This window comes from Salmo trutta, chromosome 19, assembly GCF_901001165.1.
Source record: "Salmo trutta chromosome 19, fSalTru1.1, whole genome shotgun sequence".
In the NCBI taxonomy this organism is placed as follows: domain Eukaryota; kingdom Metazoa; phylum Chordata; class Actinopteri; order Salmoniformes; family Salmonidae; genus Salmo; species Salmo trutta.
In genome coordinates this window covers 15,681,381-15,696,577 of record NC_042975.1, presented here as the reverse complement: position 1 = coordinate 15,696,577, position 15,197 = coordinate 15,681,381, and the positions used below count along the sequence as shown (strand labels likewise).

The 15,197-nt window shown below is 40.7% G+C and overlaps 1 protein-coding gene across 2 annotated transcripts in view; it reads left to right on the top strand.

Moving 5' to 3' along the window:
- kirrel3a (kirre like nephrin family adhesion molecule 3a) overlaps positions 1–14,514 on the top strand; it is a 261,823-nt gene extending 247,309 nt beyond the window's left edge. For both annotated transcript variants that reach the window (XM_029699881.1, XM_029699880.1), the window contains exons 13-16: positions 4,171–4,254; positions 5,110–5,219; positions 5,604–5,693; positions 12,558–14,514. In XM_029699881.1, the coding sequence (XP_029555741.1) occupies positions 4,171–4,254; positions 5,110–5,219; positions 5,604–5,693; positions 12,558–13,043 (770 nt within the window). In that variant the 3' untranslated portion in view covers positions 13,044–14,514. The remainder of the gene's footprint in view (positions 1–4,170; positions 4,255–5,109; positions 5,220–5,603; positions 5,694–12,557) is intronic.
- The last annotated feature ends 683 nt before the right edge of the window (positions 14,515–15,197 follow it).

Sequence of the window (15,197 nt, the reverse complement as noted above, 5' to 3'; positions counted from 1 at the left end):
GTAGGTTTGGTCCCAAATAATCCATCGTTATATCCAAACAGCGACGTTTTGTTCGTGCGTTCTAGACACTATCCCAACGCTAAATCTCGGCCACGAGCATGACGCAAAATATGACAAAAAATTTCGAAATATTCCATTACCGTACTTCGAAGCATGTCAACCGCTGTTTAAAACCAATATTTATGCAATTTATCTCGTAGAGAAGCGATAATATTCCGACCGGGAATCTGCCTGTCTGTAAACTGAGGAAAAAACCAAAAGCCGGGGGCGGGGCGTGTCACGCGCCTAAGGCTTAGTCCATTGACTGACCACTCAGCATTTGCTCTCGTGTGCTTCAGCCAGGGCTTTGAATGACATCATTCCTGTTTTTCCCGGGCTGTGAGACTCCATTGTTGACGTGAGAAGTGTCACGTAAGAGCAGAGATCCTTTGTAAACGACAGAGATAATAAAGAAGGGCAAGAAATGTTCAGACAGGGTACTTCCTGAACAGAAGCATCTCAGGTTTTTGCCTGCCATAGGAGTTCTGTTATACTCACAGACACCATTCAAACAGTTTCAGAAACTTTGGAGTGTTTTCTCTCCAAAGCTAATAATTATATGCATATTCCAGTTTCTGGGCAGGACTAATAATCAGATTAAATCGGGTACGTTTTTTATCCAGCCGTGAAATTACTGCCCCCTAGATGTAACAGGTTAAAATCAATTTTTATGCTATTTTTCTTGTAAAAAAGCGATAATATTCCAACCGGGCGACGTTGTATTCATTCAAAGGCTGAAAGAAAAAAATTGAGTAGTCTCGTGGACGCGCATCTCCAATGTCACTGTTCCCAGCCTGACCACTAACAAATACTCCTGCTGTTCTTCGCCCAGAGACTACAGACACCCCATTACACTTTCTGGCGCCTTCTGAGAGCCAATGGAAGCCTTAGAAAATGTCACGTTACAACACAGATGCTGTATTTTCGATAGAGACGCTACAGAAGGACAATAAATTGTCAGACAGGGCACTTCCTGTTTGGAATCTTCTCAGGTTTTGGCCTGCCATATGAGTTCTGTTATACTCACAGACACCATTCAAAGAGTTTTAGAAACTTTACGGTGTTTCCTATCCAAATCTACTAATTATATGCATATTCTAGTTTCTGGGCAGGAGTAGTAACCAGATTAAATCAGGTACGTTTTTTTATCCGGCCGTGAAAATACTGCCCTTTATCCCAAACCTGTTAAAGAAGAATTAGATTTTTTACAACCAAATCTCTATTTTTTGGTCTCAATGGCATGTTATAGAAGGGTCCATTCACCATTTTTTGATTTCACGCTTTTGAGAAACTTAGCCCAAACAGGAAATCACTTCCTCATCCACATTGTGTAGTATTGCGGCCAGAAAAAACATGGCTCCTAAAACACCCAAATACGTAATTTAAGAAAGCTCTCATTATAGTGATGCAGGTCTTTAGATGTTGTACACATGAAATTGTGTCATTTCAAACTTTATCCGCAACGTTATATTCCATTTTGTAGCGGCTCGGGCTATACCTCTCTGTCCAATGTATAAATAACTGCTAAAATAAAGGAAACACTTGAGTACATAAAGGATATAAAGTACATTGAAAGCATGCGGTTCTTCCACACATGAAGTTCCACACACTATGCCAAAGACGCATTGAAGCTGTTCTGGCAGCTCGTGGTGGCACAACGCCCTATTAAGACGCTTTATTTTGGTGTTTTATTTATTTTGGCACTTGCATGTAGCAGCAGGCTACACAGAGAATGGAACAGCTGGATAGGGGAAATGGCTCGAGTCGTGCAAAAGGGAATATAACATTGCGGATAAAGTTTGTAATGACACAATTTCATGTGTAGAACATCAAAAGACCTGCCTCACTATATTGAGAGCTTTGCCATTTCTAAAATAAAGTATTTGGGTGTTTTTGGAGCATTTGTTCGTGTTTTTTCAGGGCCCCCATACTACACAACAAGGATGAGAAGGTGATTTCCTGTTTGGGGTACAGTACTGTAAGAAAAAAAGTGAAATCACAAAAAAGGTGTGTGTACCCTTCTATAACATGCCATTTACATCACAAATAGAGATGTGGTTGTAAAAAGGCAAACTTCTCCTTTAAAGCAATATCCTTATCTGATATAAAACACAGCCTACACAGTGGAGTGCCATGAAGGCTCCTCAGAGGAGGAAGGGGAGGACGATACTCCTGAGTGATTTTCAGAAAAATAAAAGTTGTAAAACATTTAAAAAGTGATCTTGTTTATATTCAACTATACTAAATATAATCACGTCACCAAATATTTGTATTGAAACGTTCTACTTTGCAATGAAGGTGTCACGTCCTTACCAGTAAAGGGGTTATTTGTTATTGTAGTTTGGTCAGGACGTGGCAGGGGGTGTTTGTTTTATGTGTTTCTGGGTTTTTTGGTTAATGTTCTATGTTAGTATATTTCTATGTTCGTTCTAGTTTTTCTATTTCTATGTTTAGTTTATTGGGTTGACCTTCAATTGGAGGCAGCTGTTCCTCGTTGCCTCTAATTGAAGGTCCTATTTAGTAGGGGTGTTTTTCTATGGGTTTTTGTGTGTAGTTGTTCCAAGTGTAGCTGTGTGCCTCACAGGACTGTTTTCTCGTCGTTGTTTTGATTAAGTGTTTATTTTGGTTTTCTTCATAATAAAAAAGATGAGTATTCACATTCCTGCTGCGCCTAGGTCCCATCTTTACGACGAATGTGACAGAAGGGCTACAGTAGCCTCAACATCACCGTGTAGGGTAGCACCATGGTGTAGCCGGAGGACAGCTAGCTTCCATCCTCCTCTGGGTACACTGACTTCAATACATAACCCTGATTGCTCATGGTTCTCACCACCTGCCATAGACTTACACGTTAATTATGACAACTTCAGGAGGACGTCCTCCAACCTATCAGAGCTCTTGCATTACGAACTGACATGATGTCCACCCAATTAAAGGATCAGAGAATGAATCTAGTACTGAAATAATAAAATACAGCTAACTAGCACTGCAGTGCATAACTTGTTGTGAGTACTTGACTCAAAGAGAGAGAGAGAGAGACAATAGGTGAACAGTTCTGAACAAATTAATTTCTTCCAAAATGAAGGAGAATCAAGAGAGAGAGAGAGAGAGAGAGATTTCTTAATTTTTTTCACTTTCTGTTTCCCTTACTTAACTTGAAAATGGTAGCTAGCTAGTTTAGCCAACTCAAACACCCTGCTAAAACAGAGGGATGTTATGTTAGCAAGCTGGCTATGACTATCCAACACAAAACTGGAACTCTTCCAAATTAGGGTATGCTTTTGGTTTTACTAATTTATGTCCACCGGGGCCCGCCAGTGTAAGTACTAAACTGCTTACTGACTGTACACTGTAATGTCACTGCATGATTGTAGCAGGTTTACTAACATGTTAGTTCTATTGATATGTTGACTATGACGTTACTTTAGCTAATATGGTGACAACAATGTAGGCTGTGTGTAGCAGTTATGATATTGTTTGGCTTGGAAAGGTTTTTTCGCCTGGTCACATACAGTGCATTGAAATCCACAAGTGACAAGGGGCAAAGGTGAGAGGAGGAGAGAGCATAGATGTGAGGAGTACAATGTGCCTGTTATGAAAGTGAACTGTATTTACAGGGGGTATATTCATTCCACCAATTATTTTGAAAAAAAAATCTTAAACAGAACAAAACGGGGATAAAGACACCTGAATTTCTCCAATAGAAACTCTCATTTGCAACTGTTGGACTAATGATTACACCCTATATCAGCTAGATGCAGGCAATAATAATATAATGTCCATGTGTCACTGTCTGTCACCTCAAATGTTTCTCTCGACCTGTGTGCACCTACGTTGTAAACTTTCATTCATAGGCCAGGTTGTAGCAACCTTATGATGAGTATAGGGAACAGTTGAGGATCATGTAGTAGCCTAAACCTATCGCTATTACATTGAACTGGGTGAATGGAATAGGAATGACAGTCATCCATTATGCTGTAATAGAAATAAGGCCATGCTCATTAAAACCCCCAAATTGTCCTCCCCCATCTTAAACGGCACTGACCGCCGCCGGTGGAGTGTAGTGATACAGCGCTCATATATACGGTCAATGTAGACTGCTGTTAACCATGTTGTTGTTGTTTACCACAGAAGACGTTCACCTCGTCATGTCCTCCTTACCCGTATCCATCTCCTCTCGCCAGAGAGACCTGGCAGGCAAAATTAAAACAGAGAGTAAGTAACCCTTGTATATGATTGTATGTGATCTTACCATATCATAGGCTGTCAATAAAGTGTATTTCACTAGTGCCATGCATAAGTGCTACAGAAATATCCATGTGTATAATGTCCATGAATGACAGCAGTCACTGCTGTCTGTTTAAGGAATAAGGATCCTGCCAACATAAGGATATGATTGTATATGAATGTTATCACCAATTTCAGTGACACTCAAGTATACAGTGCCCTATATAATGTCCATAACACGTAAATAAGCAGCACATGACACCTTATAATCAAATCATTCATAAATGCTTCTGGCATACCCTGTGTCAACTGCCGGCGGTTAATATTTACACACATGAGCATTTATGGTTAAGAGTTAAGCATTATGCATGTATTCAATGTATTCTTTGGCACACATAGCCCTAGCACTGAAGGGTTGCTCATTTTTAAGCCTATATCATGTTCTATAAAGATTCATCATGTGGCTTAACTGGGTGACATACCCATCAATGTGTTTGTTCATATTTATTAATATTTTATAGCGCATGAAATATGGTTATAGATGATTTGTGACCCATTTATGCAGTGCTTATGAAGCCTTCATAAGATGCACTTCAAATAAAGCAGGACCCAGTTTTGTAATGAGCTGTGACTGCTGTGGGAGTGTAGAATAGTTCCAGTCCACCAAAGAACATGTTATGATGCTGATGCTGTCTGTGGTCTGGCTGTGGAGCTAAGGGACTCTCCAAGCTCCCATCAAGAGATCTAAGGGGCTACAGCTTTTATAGCCGCTCGGATGTGGTATGATGCGGTGCCAGAGGACTTCTGTCAGTGGTGCCAATCAGTTTCCCTGTCTCTCTACAGATCTCAAAGGAGTGGGTTTGGCTAAAAACGATATCCGGGTGGAGATTGTTCACAAGGATCACAACGCAGCTCGGGAAACAGAGGAACACACAGCCATCAAGCAGATGATGGTGAGTTGAACGCTACTCATCTCTCCTCTCCGCATGTAATTTACGAGTCCATCGATAGTACATCTGAATTGATTGAAAATGTTCTAATCTACAGTTCATTGAAGAACATTTTCCATTCTACAGTACATCTAACAGACTTACCGCAAACACAGTAACCCAAAGATCTAATTTAGACATGGCATTTTACTCAGGGATGAAGCATTAAAAAAGAAAAGTGGGTTAACCCTGAAAACAGACAACCATGCTTATTTAACGTAAATAGGCACGTAAATGCTATTTACCAAATAAAAACAGTTTGCATGCATTTACCCTCCACTACACCCCTGATAGTACATGAATATCAAACGGCCATTCAGTGACATGTCTGCCCCCTTGGTGTCTCAGATTGAACGTGGGGACTTCCAGGCACAGGAGTCTGTGCTGAAGCAGCTGGAAGTCCTACAAGAGGAAGAGAAGGAGTTCCAGCACATTAAGGTGGGCATAGAGCCAGGCATACACGAGGCAGTGATATACAGTGAGGGAAAAAAGTATTTGATCCCCTGCTGATTTTGTACGTTTGCCCAATGACAAAGAAATGATCCGTCTCTAATTTTAATGGTAGGTTTATTTGAACAGTGAGAGACAGAATAACAACAAAAAAATCCAGAAAACACATGTCAAAAATGTTATAAAATGATTTGCATTTTAATGAGGGAAATAAGTATTTGACCCCTCTGCAAAACATGACTTAGTACTTGGTGGCAAAACCTTTGTTGGCAATCACAGAGGTCAGACGTTTCTTGTAGTTGGCCACCAGGTTTGCACACATCTCAGGAGGGATTTTGTCCCACTCCTCTTTGCCGATCTTCTCCAAGTCATTAAGGTTTCAAGGCTGACGTTTGGCAACTCGAACCTTCAGCTCCCTCCACAGATTTTCTATGGGATTAAGGTCTGGAGTCTGGCAAGGCCACTCCAGGACCTTAATGTGCTTCTTCTTGAGCCACTCCTTTGTTGCCTTGGCTGTGTGTTTTGGGTCATTGTCATGCTGGAATACCCATCCACGACCCATTTTCAATGCCCTGGCTGAGGGAAGGAGGTTCTCACCCAAGATTTGACGGTACATGGCCCTGTCCATCGTCCCTTTGATACGGTGAAGTTGTCCTGTCCCCTTAGCAGAAAAACACCCCTTAGCATAATGTTTCCACCTCCATGTTTGACGGTGGGGATGGTGTTCTTGGGGTCATAGGCAGCATTACTTCTCCTCCAAACACGGCGAGTTGAGTTGATGCCAAAGAGCTCCATTTTGGTCTCATCTGACCACAACACTTTTACCCAGTTGTCCTCTGAATCATTCAGATGTTCATTGGCAAACTTCAGACGGGCATGTATATGTGCTTTCTTGAGCAGGGGGACCTTGCGGGCGCTGCAGGATTTCAGTCCTTCACAGCGTAGTGTGTTACCAATTGTTTTCTTGGTGACTATGGTCCCAGCTACCTTGAGATCATTGACAAGATCCTCCCGTGTAGTTCTGGGCTGATTCCTCACCGTTCTCATGATCATTGCAACTTCATGAGGTGAGATCTTGCATGGAGCCCCAGGCCGAGGGAGATTGACAGTTCTTTTGTGTTTCTTCCATTCGCGAATAATCGCACCAACTGTTGTCACCTTCTCACCAAGCTGCTTGTAGCTCATTCCAGCCTTGTGTAGGTCTACAATCTTGTCCCTGACATCCTTGGAGAGCTCTTTGGTCTTGGCCATGGTGGAGAGTTTGGAATCTGATTGATTGATTGCTTCTGTGGACAGGTGTCTTTTATATAGGTAACAAGCTGAGATTAGGAGCACTCCCTTTAAGAGTGTGCTCCTAATCTCAGCTCGTTACCTGTATAAAAGACACCTGGGAGACAGAAATCTTTCTGATTGAGAGGGTGTCAAATACTTATTTCCCTCATTAAAATGCAAATCAATTTATAAAATTTTTGACATGCGTTTTTCTGGATTTTTTTGTTGTTATTCTGTCTCTCACTGTTCAAATAAACCTACCATTAAAATGATAGACTGATCATTTCTTTGTCAGTGGGCAAACATACAAAATCAGCAAGGGATCAAAGACTTTATTCCCTCACTGTAGCATTAGTAGGGATGTCCTAAAATGTGCACCGTTCATTGCACTATAGATCAAGGAAAAACATATATTCTATTCAGTTAGTACTCCTATTCTGTTTCTTCTCTAGCACATTAAAGTGGGCACAGAGCCAGGCATACATGGGGCAGTGATACAGCATCAGGAATGTCTTAAAATGTACACCGCATTCTAGTTCTAGGAGGAACATGTATTCTATTCAGTTAGTAGTCCTATTCTGTTTCTTCTTCTTTTTCTACACAGAATGGCTTATTGATGTTCTGCTCATATGTAAGGAATCTTATTTCAGTCACAATCCACATCTATTCTAAGGAGAATCTCTTCTAGATCTACATTACTGGAGTGTTGTGAAAATAACCAGTAGGAGTTGCATGAAACAAGGCTGCCTATTAAGATACCGATGAGCAAGTCAAGGTAGAGTAGAAGGGAGTGTCAGGTGTCAGTGTGCAGCGGTAGGACGAAGTCAGGCGCAGGACACAGAACTGAGTAAAAGACATACTTTACTCGAAAAGAAACAACAATAATTTCCACGCAGGGAAAAACACCAGCTCACAGAAGTCTAGAACACTAAACAAAGAACAAACACGCACAAAACCATGTGGGAACCAGAGGGTTAAATAGGGAATAAATTATAGTGTAATGGGAACCAGGTGTGTACAATCAAGACAAAACAAATGGAAAAAGAAACGTAGATTGGTGGTAGCTAGAAAGCCGGTGACGTCGACCGCCGAACGCCGCCCGATCAAGGAGAGGCACCAACATCAGTGGAAGTTGTGACAGGGAGTACCTGCAAATCCGTCGTCGTGTATATTTTGTTTTCCCTATTATAGATAGACCACTCTCCCGCTTATAACACTTCATTTTCATTATATATAACTGAAAGTAGAAATATGCAGATTAAAGAGTGGACGAGTGATTGAATTTCAAAGGGATTGAGGAGAAACTTCAAAAGCAGGTAGAGTGGTTCTTAATTCATTCTAAATTCCATTAGGCATCCACAACCACGTTAGAGTTTCTGAATTGATGGAAAAGTTCATGTCTAAAGTGGAGGCAATCTCTTCAATCCAAACATGAGAAATGATTGGCTATGTCCCCCAATTATCTCTCCTTCCTCCCAAAGTGTGCACTTGTTAACTTCCCTTCACTGATTTGACAGAAAATATGGTGGAAACTTTCACTAGCCCATATCTCCAGCAAACCAATGCTTTCAGATTTGTGCGAAGTACTAAACAAGTGCACACTTCAGGATAAATTATATATTATTGGGATGCACCCATCTAATCTGATTGGCATGAACAAGTTATGGACACCTGGATGCAAAATGAACATTAAATATATATATATATTACCAGTCAAAAGTTTGGATACACCTACTCATTCATGGGTTTTTCTTAATTTTTTCTATTTTCTACATTGTAGAATAATAGTGAAGAAATCAAAACTATGAAATAACACATATGGAATCATGTAGTAATCAAAAAAGTATTAAACAAATGTAAATATATTTTATATTTGAGTTTCTTCAAAGTAGCCACCCTTTGCCTTGATGACAGCTTTGCACACTCCTGGCATTCTCTCAACCAGCTTCATGAGGAATGCTTTTCCAACAGTCTTGAAGAAGTTCCCACATTTGCTGAGCTCTTGTTGGCTGCTTTTCCTTCACTCGTCTGTCCAACTCTTCCCAAACCATCTCAAGTGGTTGAGGTCGGGTGACTGCCAAACATACCCTCGTAAAACTGACTATCCTACTGATCTTCGACCTCGGCAATGTAATTTACAAAATAGCCTCCAACACTCTACTCAGCATACTGGATGCAGTCTATCACAGTGCCATCCGTTTTGTCACCAAAGCCCCATATACCACCCAGCACTGCGACCTGTAAGCTCTCGTCGGCTGGCCCTCGCTACATATTCGTCTCCAGACCCACTGGCTCCAGGTCATCTATAAGTCTTTGCTAGGTAAAGCTCCGCCTTATCTCAGCTCACTGGTCACCATAACAACACCCACCCGCAGCACGCGCTCCAGCAGGTATATCTCACTGGTCATCCCCAAAGCCAACAGCTCCTTTGGCCGCCTTTCCTTCCAGTTCTCTGCTGCCAATGACTGGAACGAACTGCAAAAATCGCTGAAGTTGGAGACATATATCTCCCTCACTAACTTTAAGCATCAGCTATCTGAGCAGCTTACCGATCGCTGCAGCTGTACACAGCCCATCTGCGACCTCTTCTCCATCTCTCAGGTCAGATGTGTTATCTTCTCCATCTCTCACGTCAGATGTGTTACTTTCTCCATCTCTCCGGTCAGATGTGAACCGCTAATGTACAGTATATTCTCATAGAGTTTCCTCTTCCTGATGTCATCCTCTGCGAATTCAATTCCCACCCTTGAGATTCCGCCGCTTGAAGGACCTACCCTTTCTGTCTTGCCATCGATAATAGAGTTCTTTGTAATAGCCTCCAGCCACAAGTACAGACAAAGATGTCTGCTTGCTCTGACAGCAAATTTAGTATTTTATCCATTTGAATGTCGGCAGGCAAAGTCTTTCTCCCTCCTCCCGGAATCTAACAATCAGTTCATTTCAAGAAAGGAAATGGAGTAGCATAGAGAGAAAAAAACCCGCTTTACACACGTAGGTTGTGACTGAAAATGAACTGGCTTTGCAATTATTCAACATATGCTGGTCCCACATGTGGAATCATTAAGGCCATTTAATTAGCTGATAAGAGGATTTCTTTGTGTTAGTGGGAGATGACGATTTCACACCCCGAAAGCATGTTATCTATTTTTCACGTCGCACACATCAGCCTGTTTCTTCGATGTCCCATCATTCTAATAAATAGCTGTTGATTTAGATATGAATTTGGTCACAATAATGCAAGTATTTGAATACATGAGAAAACATAGGTGTTGCTTTGTCACAGCTTTAGACCACCTAGAATTAGGGCATAAATACCTGTTGATTAAGCCTGGCAAAGTTTATACTCTGTTTATGCAGTCCAGGGTGACGTTTCCCCTAGGATCAATTTCCCCTCCCACAATCTGAACCATAACCATTAGTTGGGAAATATAAATCTGACCCAAGATCAGTGTCCACTTTACCCTACTCCCTGTTTATGCAGCTTCTTCATTGAAGAAACAGTTACGGAATCATCCTCACACAAGGCACCAATAATGTAATTTTTGATTTATGAAAAATAAAACAAACATATCTTGATGAGATAAGTATTCAACCCCCTGAGTCAATACATGTTAGAATCCCCTTTGGCAGCGATTACAGCTGTGAATATTTTGGAGTAAGTCTCTAAGAGCTTTGCACACCTGGATTGTACAATACTTGCCCATTATTCTTTTTAAACTTTTCAAGCTCTGTCAAGTTGGTTGTTGATCTTTGCTAGACAGCCATTTTCAAGTCTTGCCATAGTTTTTCAAGCAGAATTAAGTCAAAACTGTAACTAGGCCACTCAGGAACATTCAATGTCGTCTTGGTAAGCAACTCCAGTGTATATTTGGCCTTGGGTTTTAGGTTATTGTCCTGCTGAAAGATAAATTTGTCTCTCGGTGTCTGTTGGAAAGCAGACTGAACCAGGTTCTCTTTTAGGATTTTGCCTGCGCTTAGCTCTATTCAGTTTCATTTTATTCAAAAATAAACTCACTAGTCTTTAACAATTACAAGCATATCTATGCATAGTCACTTTACCCTTGCCTACATGTACAAATTACCTCCCCTAACCTGTACCCCCACACATTGACTTGGTAACAGTATATAGCCTTGTTATTGTTAAGTAATTTCATTGTGTTACTTTTACATTTTTACTTTAGTTTATTTAGTAAATATTTTCTTAACTCTATTTCTTGAATTGCATTGTTGGTTAAAGGCTTGTAAGTAAACATTTCACGGTAAGGTTTACACCTGTTGTATTTGGTGCATGTGACAAATAACATTTTATTTTATTTGATATGCATAACATGATGCAGCCACCACCATGCTTAAAAATAAAAAGAGTGGTACTCAGTGATGTGCTGTGTTGGATTTGCCACAAGCAAATGTTTTGTATCAGGACAAAAAGTTAATTTCTTTACCACATTTTTTGCAGTATTACTTGTTCCTTATTGCAAAAAGGATGAGTGTTTTGGGAATATTTTTTTCTTCTGTAGAGACTTCCTTCTTTTCACTCTGTCATTTAGGTTAAGATTGTGAAGTAACTACAACGTAATTGACCCATCCTCAGTTTTCTCCTATCACAGCCATTAAACTCTGAAACTGTTTTAAAATCCCCACTGGCCTGGTGGTGAAATCCTTAAGGGGTTTTCTTCCTCTATGGTAACTGAGTTAAGAAGGATGTCTGTATCTGTGTATTGACTGGGTGTATTGATACACCATCCAAAGCATAATTAATAACTTCACTATGCTCAAAGGGATATTCAGTGTCTGTTTTAATTTTTACTCATCTACTAATAGGTGCCCTTCTTTGTGAGGCATTGGAAAACCCCCCTGGTCTATGTAGTTGAATCAATTAACAATGTGTGGGGTTACAATTAACAATTAACTGTATGTGTGGGGTTACAGAGATGGGGTAATCATAAAAAAAATCATGTTAACCACTATTATTACACACAAAGTGAGTCCATGCAACGTATTATTTGACATGTTAAGCAAATATTTACTCCTATACATATTTAGACTTGCCATAACAAAGGGGTTGAATAATTGACTCAAGACATTTCAGCTTTAAATGTTTTATTAATTTGTAAAAATAAATGATGTTGTGGGGTATTGTGTGTAGATCAGTGTCAACATATCAATTTAACACAACAAAATGTGTAAAAATCCAAGGGGTGTGAATACTTTCTGAAGGCACTATAGATGGTGCCTCGAAGTATTTATATTTCATCATTAAGTACATGTAGGCTATTTATAATAGAAACATAAATCTCTCCTGTTCAAATGAGAGCAGATGTCTGGATCATCAAAAGAGAAAATGAAGAAATTAGATGGTGCTGTTCGATATTTTCCCTGTTTGACTGATGATGACACAGATAAAGAAACAGATGTGCCTCTTTCAAACTGTAATCATTCACCTTTCAGTGAGTTATCCATTTTATCACAATAACAACTACCAAAATAGTAACTGCACTGCACTGACATGCCTTCCATTTTATGTCTCCTGTCCTAACATTAACACATCTGTTTGTGTCTTTGCCCCGTCTCCTCCACAAGGATCCAACAAATGGCTACTACAGCGTCAATACCTTCAAGGAACACCATGGCACCCCGACTATGTCAATGGCCCCCAGCCAGACCGGCGGCGCAGAGGTCCGGAACCCTTCGGCTTCCTCTTCAGCCACCATGGGCAAGCAACGCGTGCCCACAGGCATGTCCTTCACCAACATCTACAGCACGCTAGGTGCCGGGCCCAACCGCCTGTATGATTACAGCCAGCGTTTCGTGCTAGGCATGGGCAGTAGCTCCATCGAGCTGTGCGAGCGTGAGTTCCAGCGGGGCTCGCTCAGCGACTCCAGCTCCTTCATCGACACGCAGTGCGACAGCAGCGTGAGCAGCTACAGCAAACAGGACGGCTACGTGCAGTTTGACAAGGACAGCAAGGCCTCGGCCGCCTCCTCCTCCTCCCACTACTCGCAGTCGTCCTCGCAGAACTCAGACCTGACGCGGCCGCTGCAGAAACGCATGCAGACCCATGTGTAATGACAGAAGGAGCTACAGTATGGATGGATCAGACAGGATGGGTCAAGGATAGCACCTTTGGACACTCTGAGGAGCACTGCCTGACCGGTGTACAGTGCTATATTTTTGTTTGGTTTGTACTCTGGTCCTCTCCTAATATGGACACTGTACGTACCATACTTTTTACAGACACACAGTACATGTTCTTTGGATTACATGGGATAGACTCTATTCTCCTTGAAACAAGCTCATAAAAAAAAACATCAAAAGAACATCATAACCTTGAGAGCCACAATTGGTCGAAAAAAAGATGACAATCAATGTCCACTTTCTCAATGAACATTGCTCTGCTGTTGACCCCTATCCTGTTTCGACTAGTGGACTTCCTCAAATCGTGCAGATGTAGGCATTATTCACACATCTGTGTGGAATAATGTCAGAATTGTAAAAAAGTTGCTGTTTATCATCTAAAAAGACAAACTGTTGGGACTATGTTCAGCTGCCCGGTTGGGGTTTGAAGCACAAAGGGGTATTGCTAAAAACTGCCAGAGGCATTTCTTGTATCTGCCGGAGAAAAAAACCTTAGACGGATAATGAAACCTCTGAGGAAACATGGAGAGAGAGGCAGGCTACGTAATGAAAAGGAACACCTTGCCAACTGACCGAAGGACTGACCTGCAGGTCTAATATCTCTACACCTGGACTACTTTAATACTCAATGGATTATAGATTTTGGTTATCTAAGTATATTCTATATTTTGCTCTTTTACTTTGGACTAACAGAGATGTTTTGCCTTTTTGATGTATGCCTTGTGAAAGTTCACTACTGAGTCACAGGTCACAGATAAATGCATGGAGAAGTGGATATGTCATACTGTTGTACTACTTCACTTGAGCTAACATATCAAATGTTTTGTCCACTCACAAACTGTTGGTTTCTTTCTTATGGTCAAGGACATTAACATCTGTACTTTCCCATTCAATGTGTGACACTTGCAGCTTGATCGTGTGTGTGTGAGCAGATAGCTGTGGAGCCAAATACAGTGTTATTGCTGCCGGAGCTGTTCTCATTTTCGTGGCTTGCCATACTTAGCTGATATTGTGTTGTTTACACTGGAGCTCTGTAAATCCAGCATTTTTGTGTACTGTGATTTGACTACTGAATGACAGGGATAAAGATAAAGTTACTTTTTTTCTGTCTGTCGCCTCTGTGGTTACAATTACTCAGTGCCCACCGTTTTTAGTGAGACACATTGTTCTGTCTCAAATGGTACTATTTAGCTTGAAAAGTGATGATTAGGTGGTTCTGTTTAAGAGTAAACACTGAAGGTGCTTAGCAAACCAAACCAATAGTTATATATATAAATATTAACTATAGTAGGATCTTGAAGATATGCACTCAGAGTTGTCGGGAATGGAGGTTGTTCGGAACACAGAAATGTCTGTAACTTTGAATTTCACTTAAATACTCATCAACCTTTAAAAAAAAAAATATTTATTGCATATTTAGATGTGTTTTCTTTTACATATCCCAGTTTGCTATTGCCAGTTCAGTTGAGTGATCAATCTGTAACATTAAGATTTGTGTCTGAGGTCCTACTGTACTATGACTTCATTAGAGAATTACTATTGGTCAATATAACTCAATATGATATGAACTAATCAGGGCCTGTATGTTTCAGTGCAAAAATCAATATTACTTTTACTGAAATAGGCAAGTCAAATTCTTATTTACAATGAATGTTCAGGGGCAGAACAACAGATTTTTACCCTGTCAGCTGGGGGATTCGATCTAGCAACCTTCCAGTTACTTGTCCAATGCTCTAACCACTAGGCTACCTGCCACCCCACCAGCCCATTAAGTGGGCTGTGGTCTATGGTCTATTGTCGTATTACAGAGTATGTTGTCCATCATTAAAGAGCCTAAATTTCAGCAATCTTGCTAAGATTCAAACAAGTCCCGGTGAGACTGATGCTGTCCTAATATGGACAACCTATATTGGTACCATTTTAGAGTTAATTTGAATCCAGGAAAATAGGGTCGTTGGTCGGGGTGGATGGGTAGGCTTACAACGTGAATGTCTAGCAACCCAAAGGTTGCGTGTTTGAATCTCATCAATGCAAACTTTAAGATTTTAGCCGATTAGCAACTTTGCAATTACTTACTACTTTTTA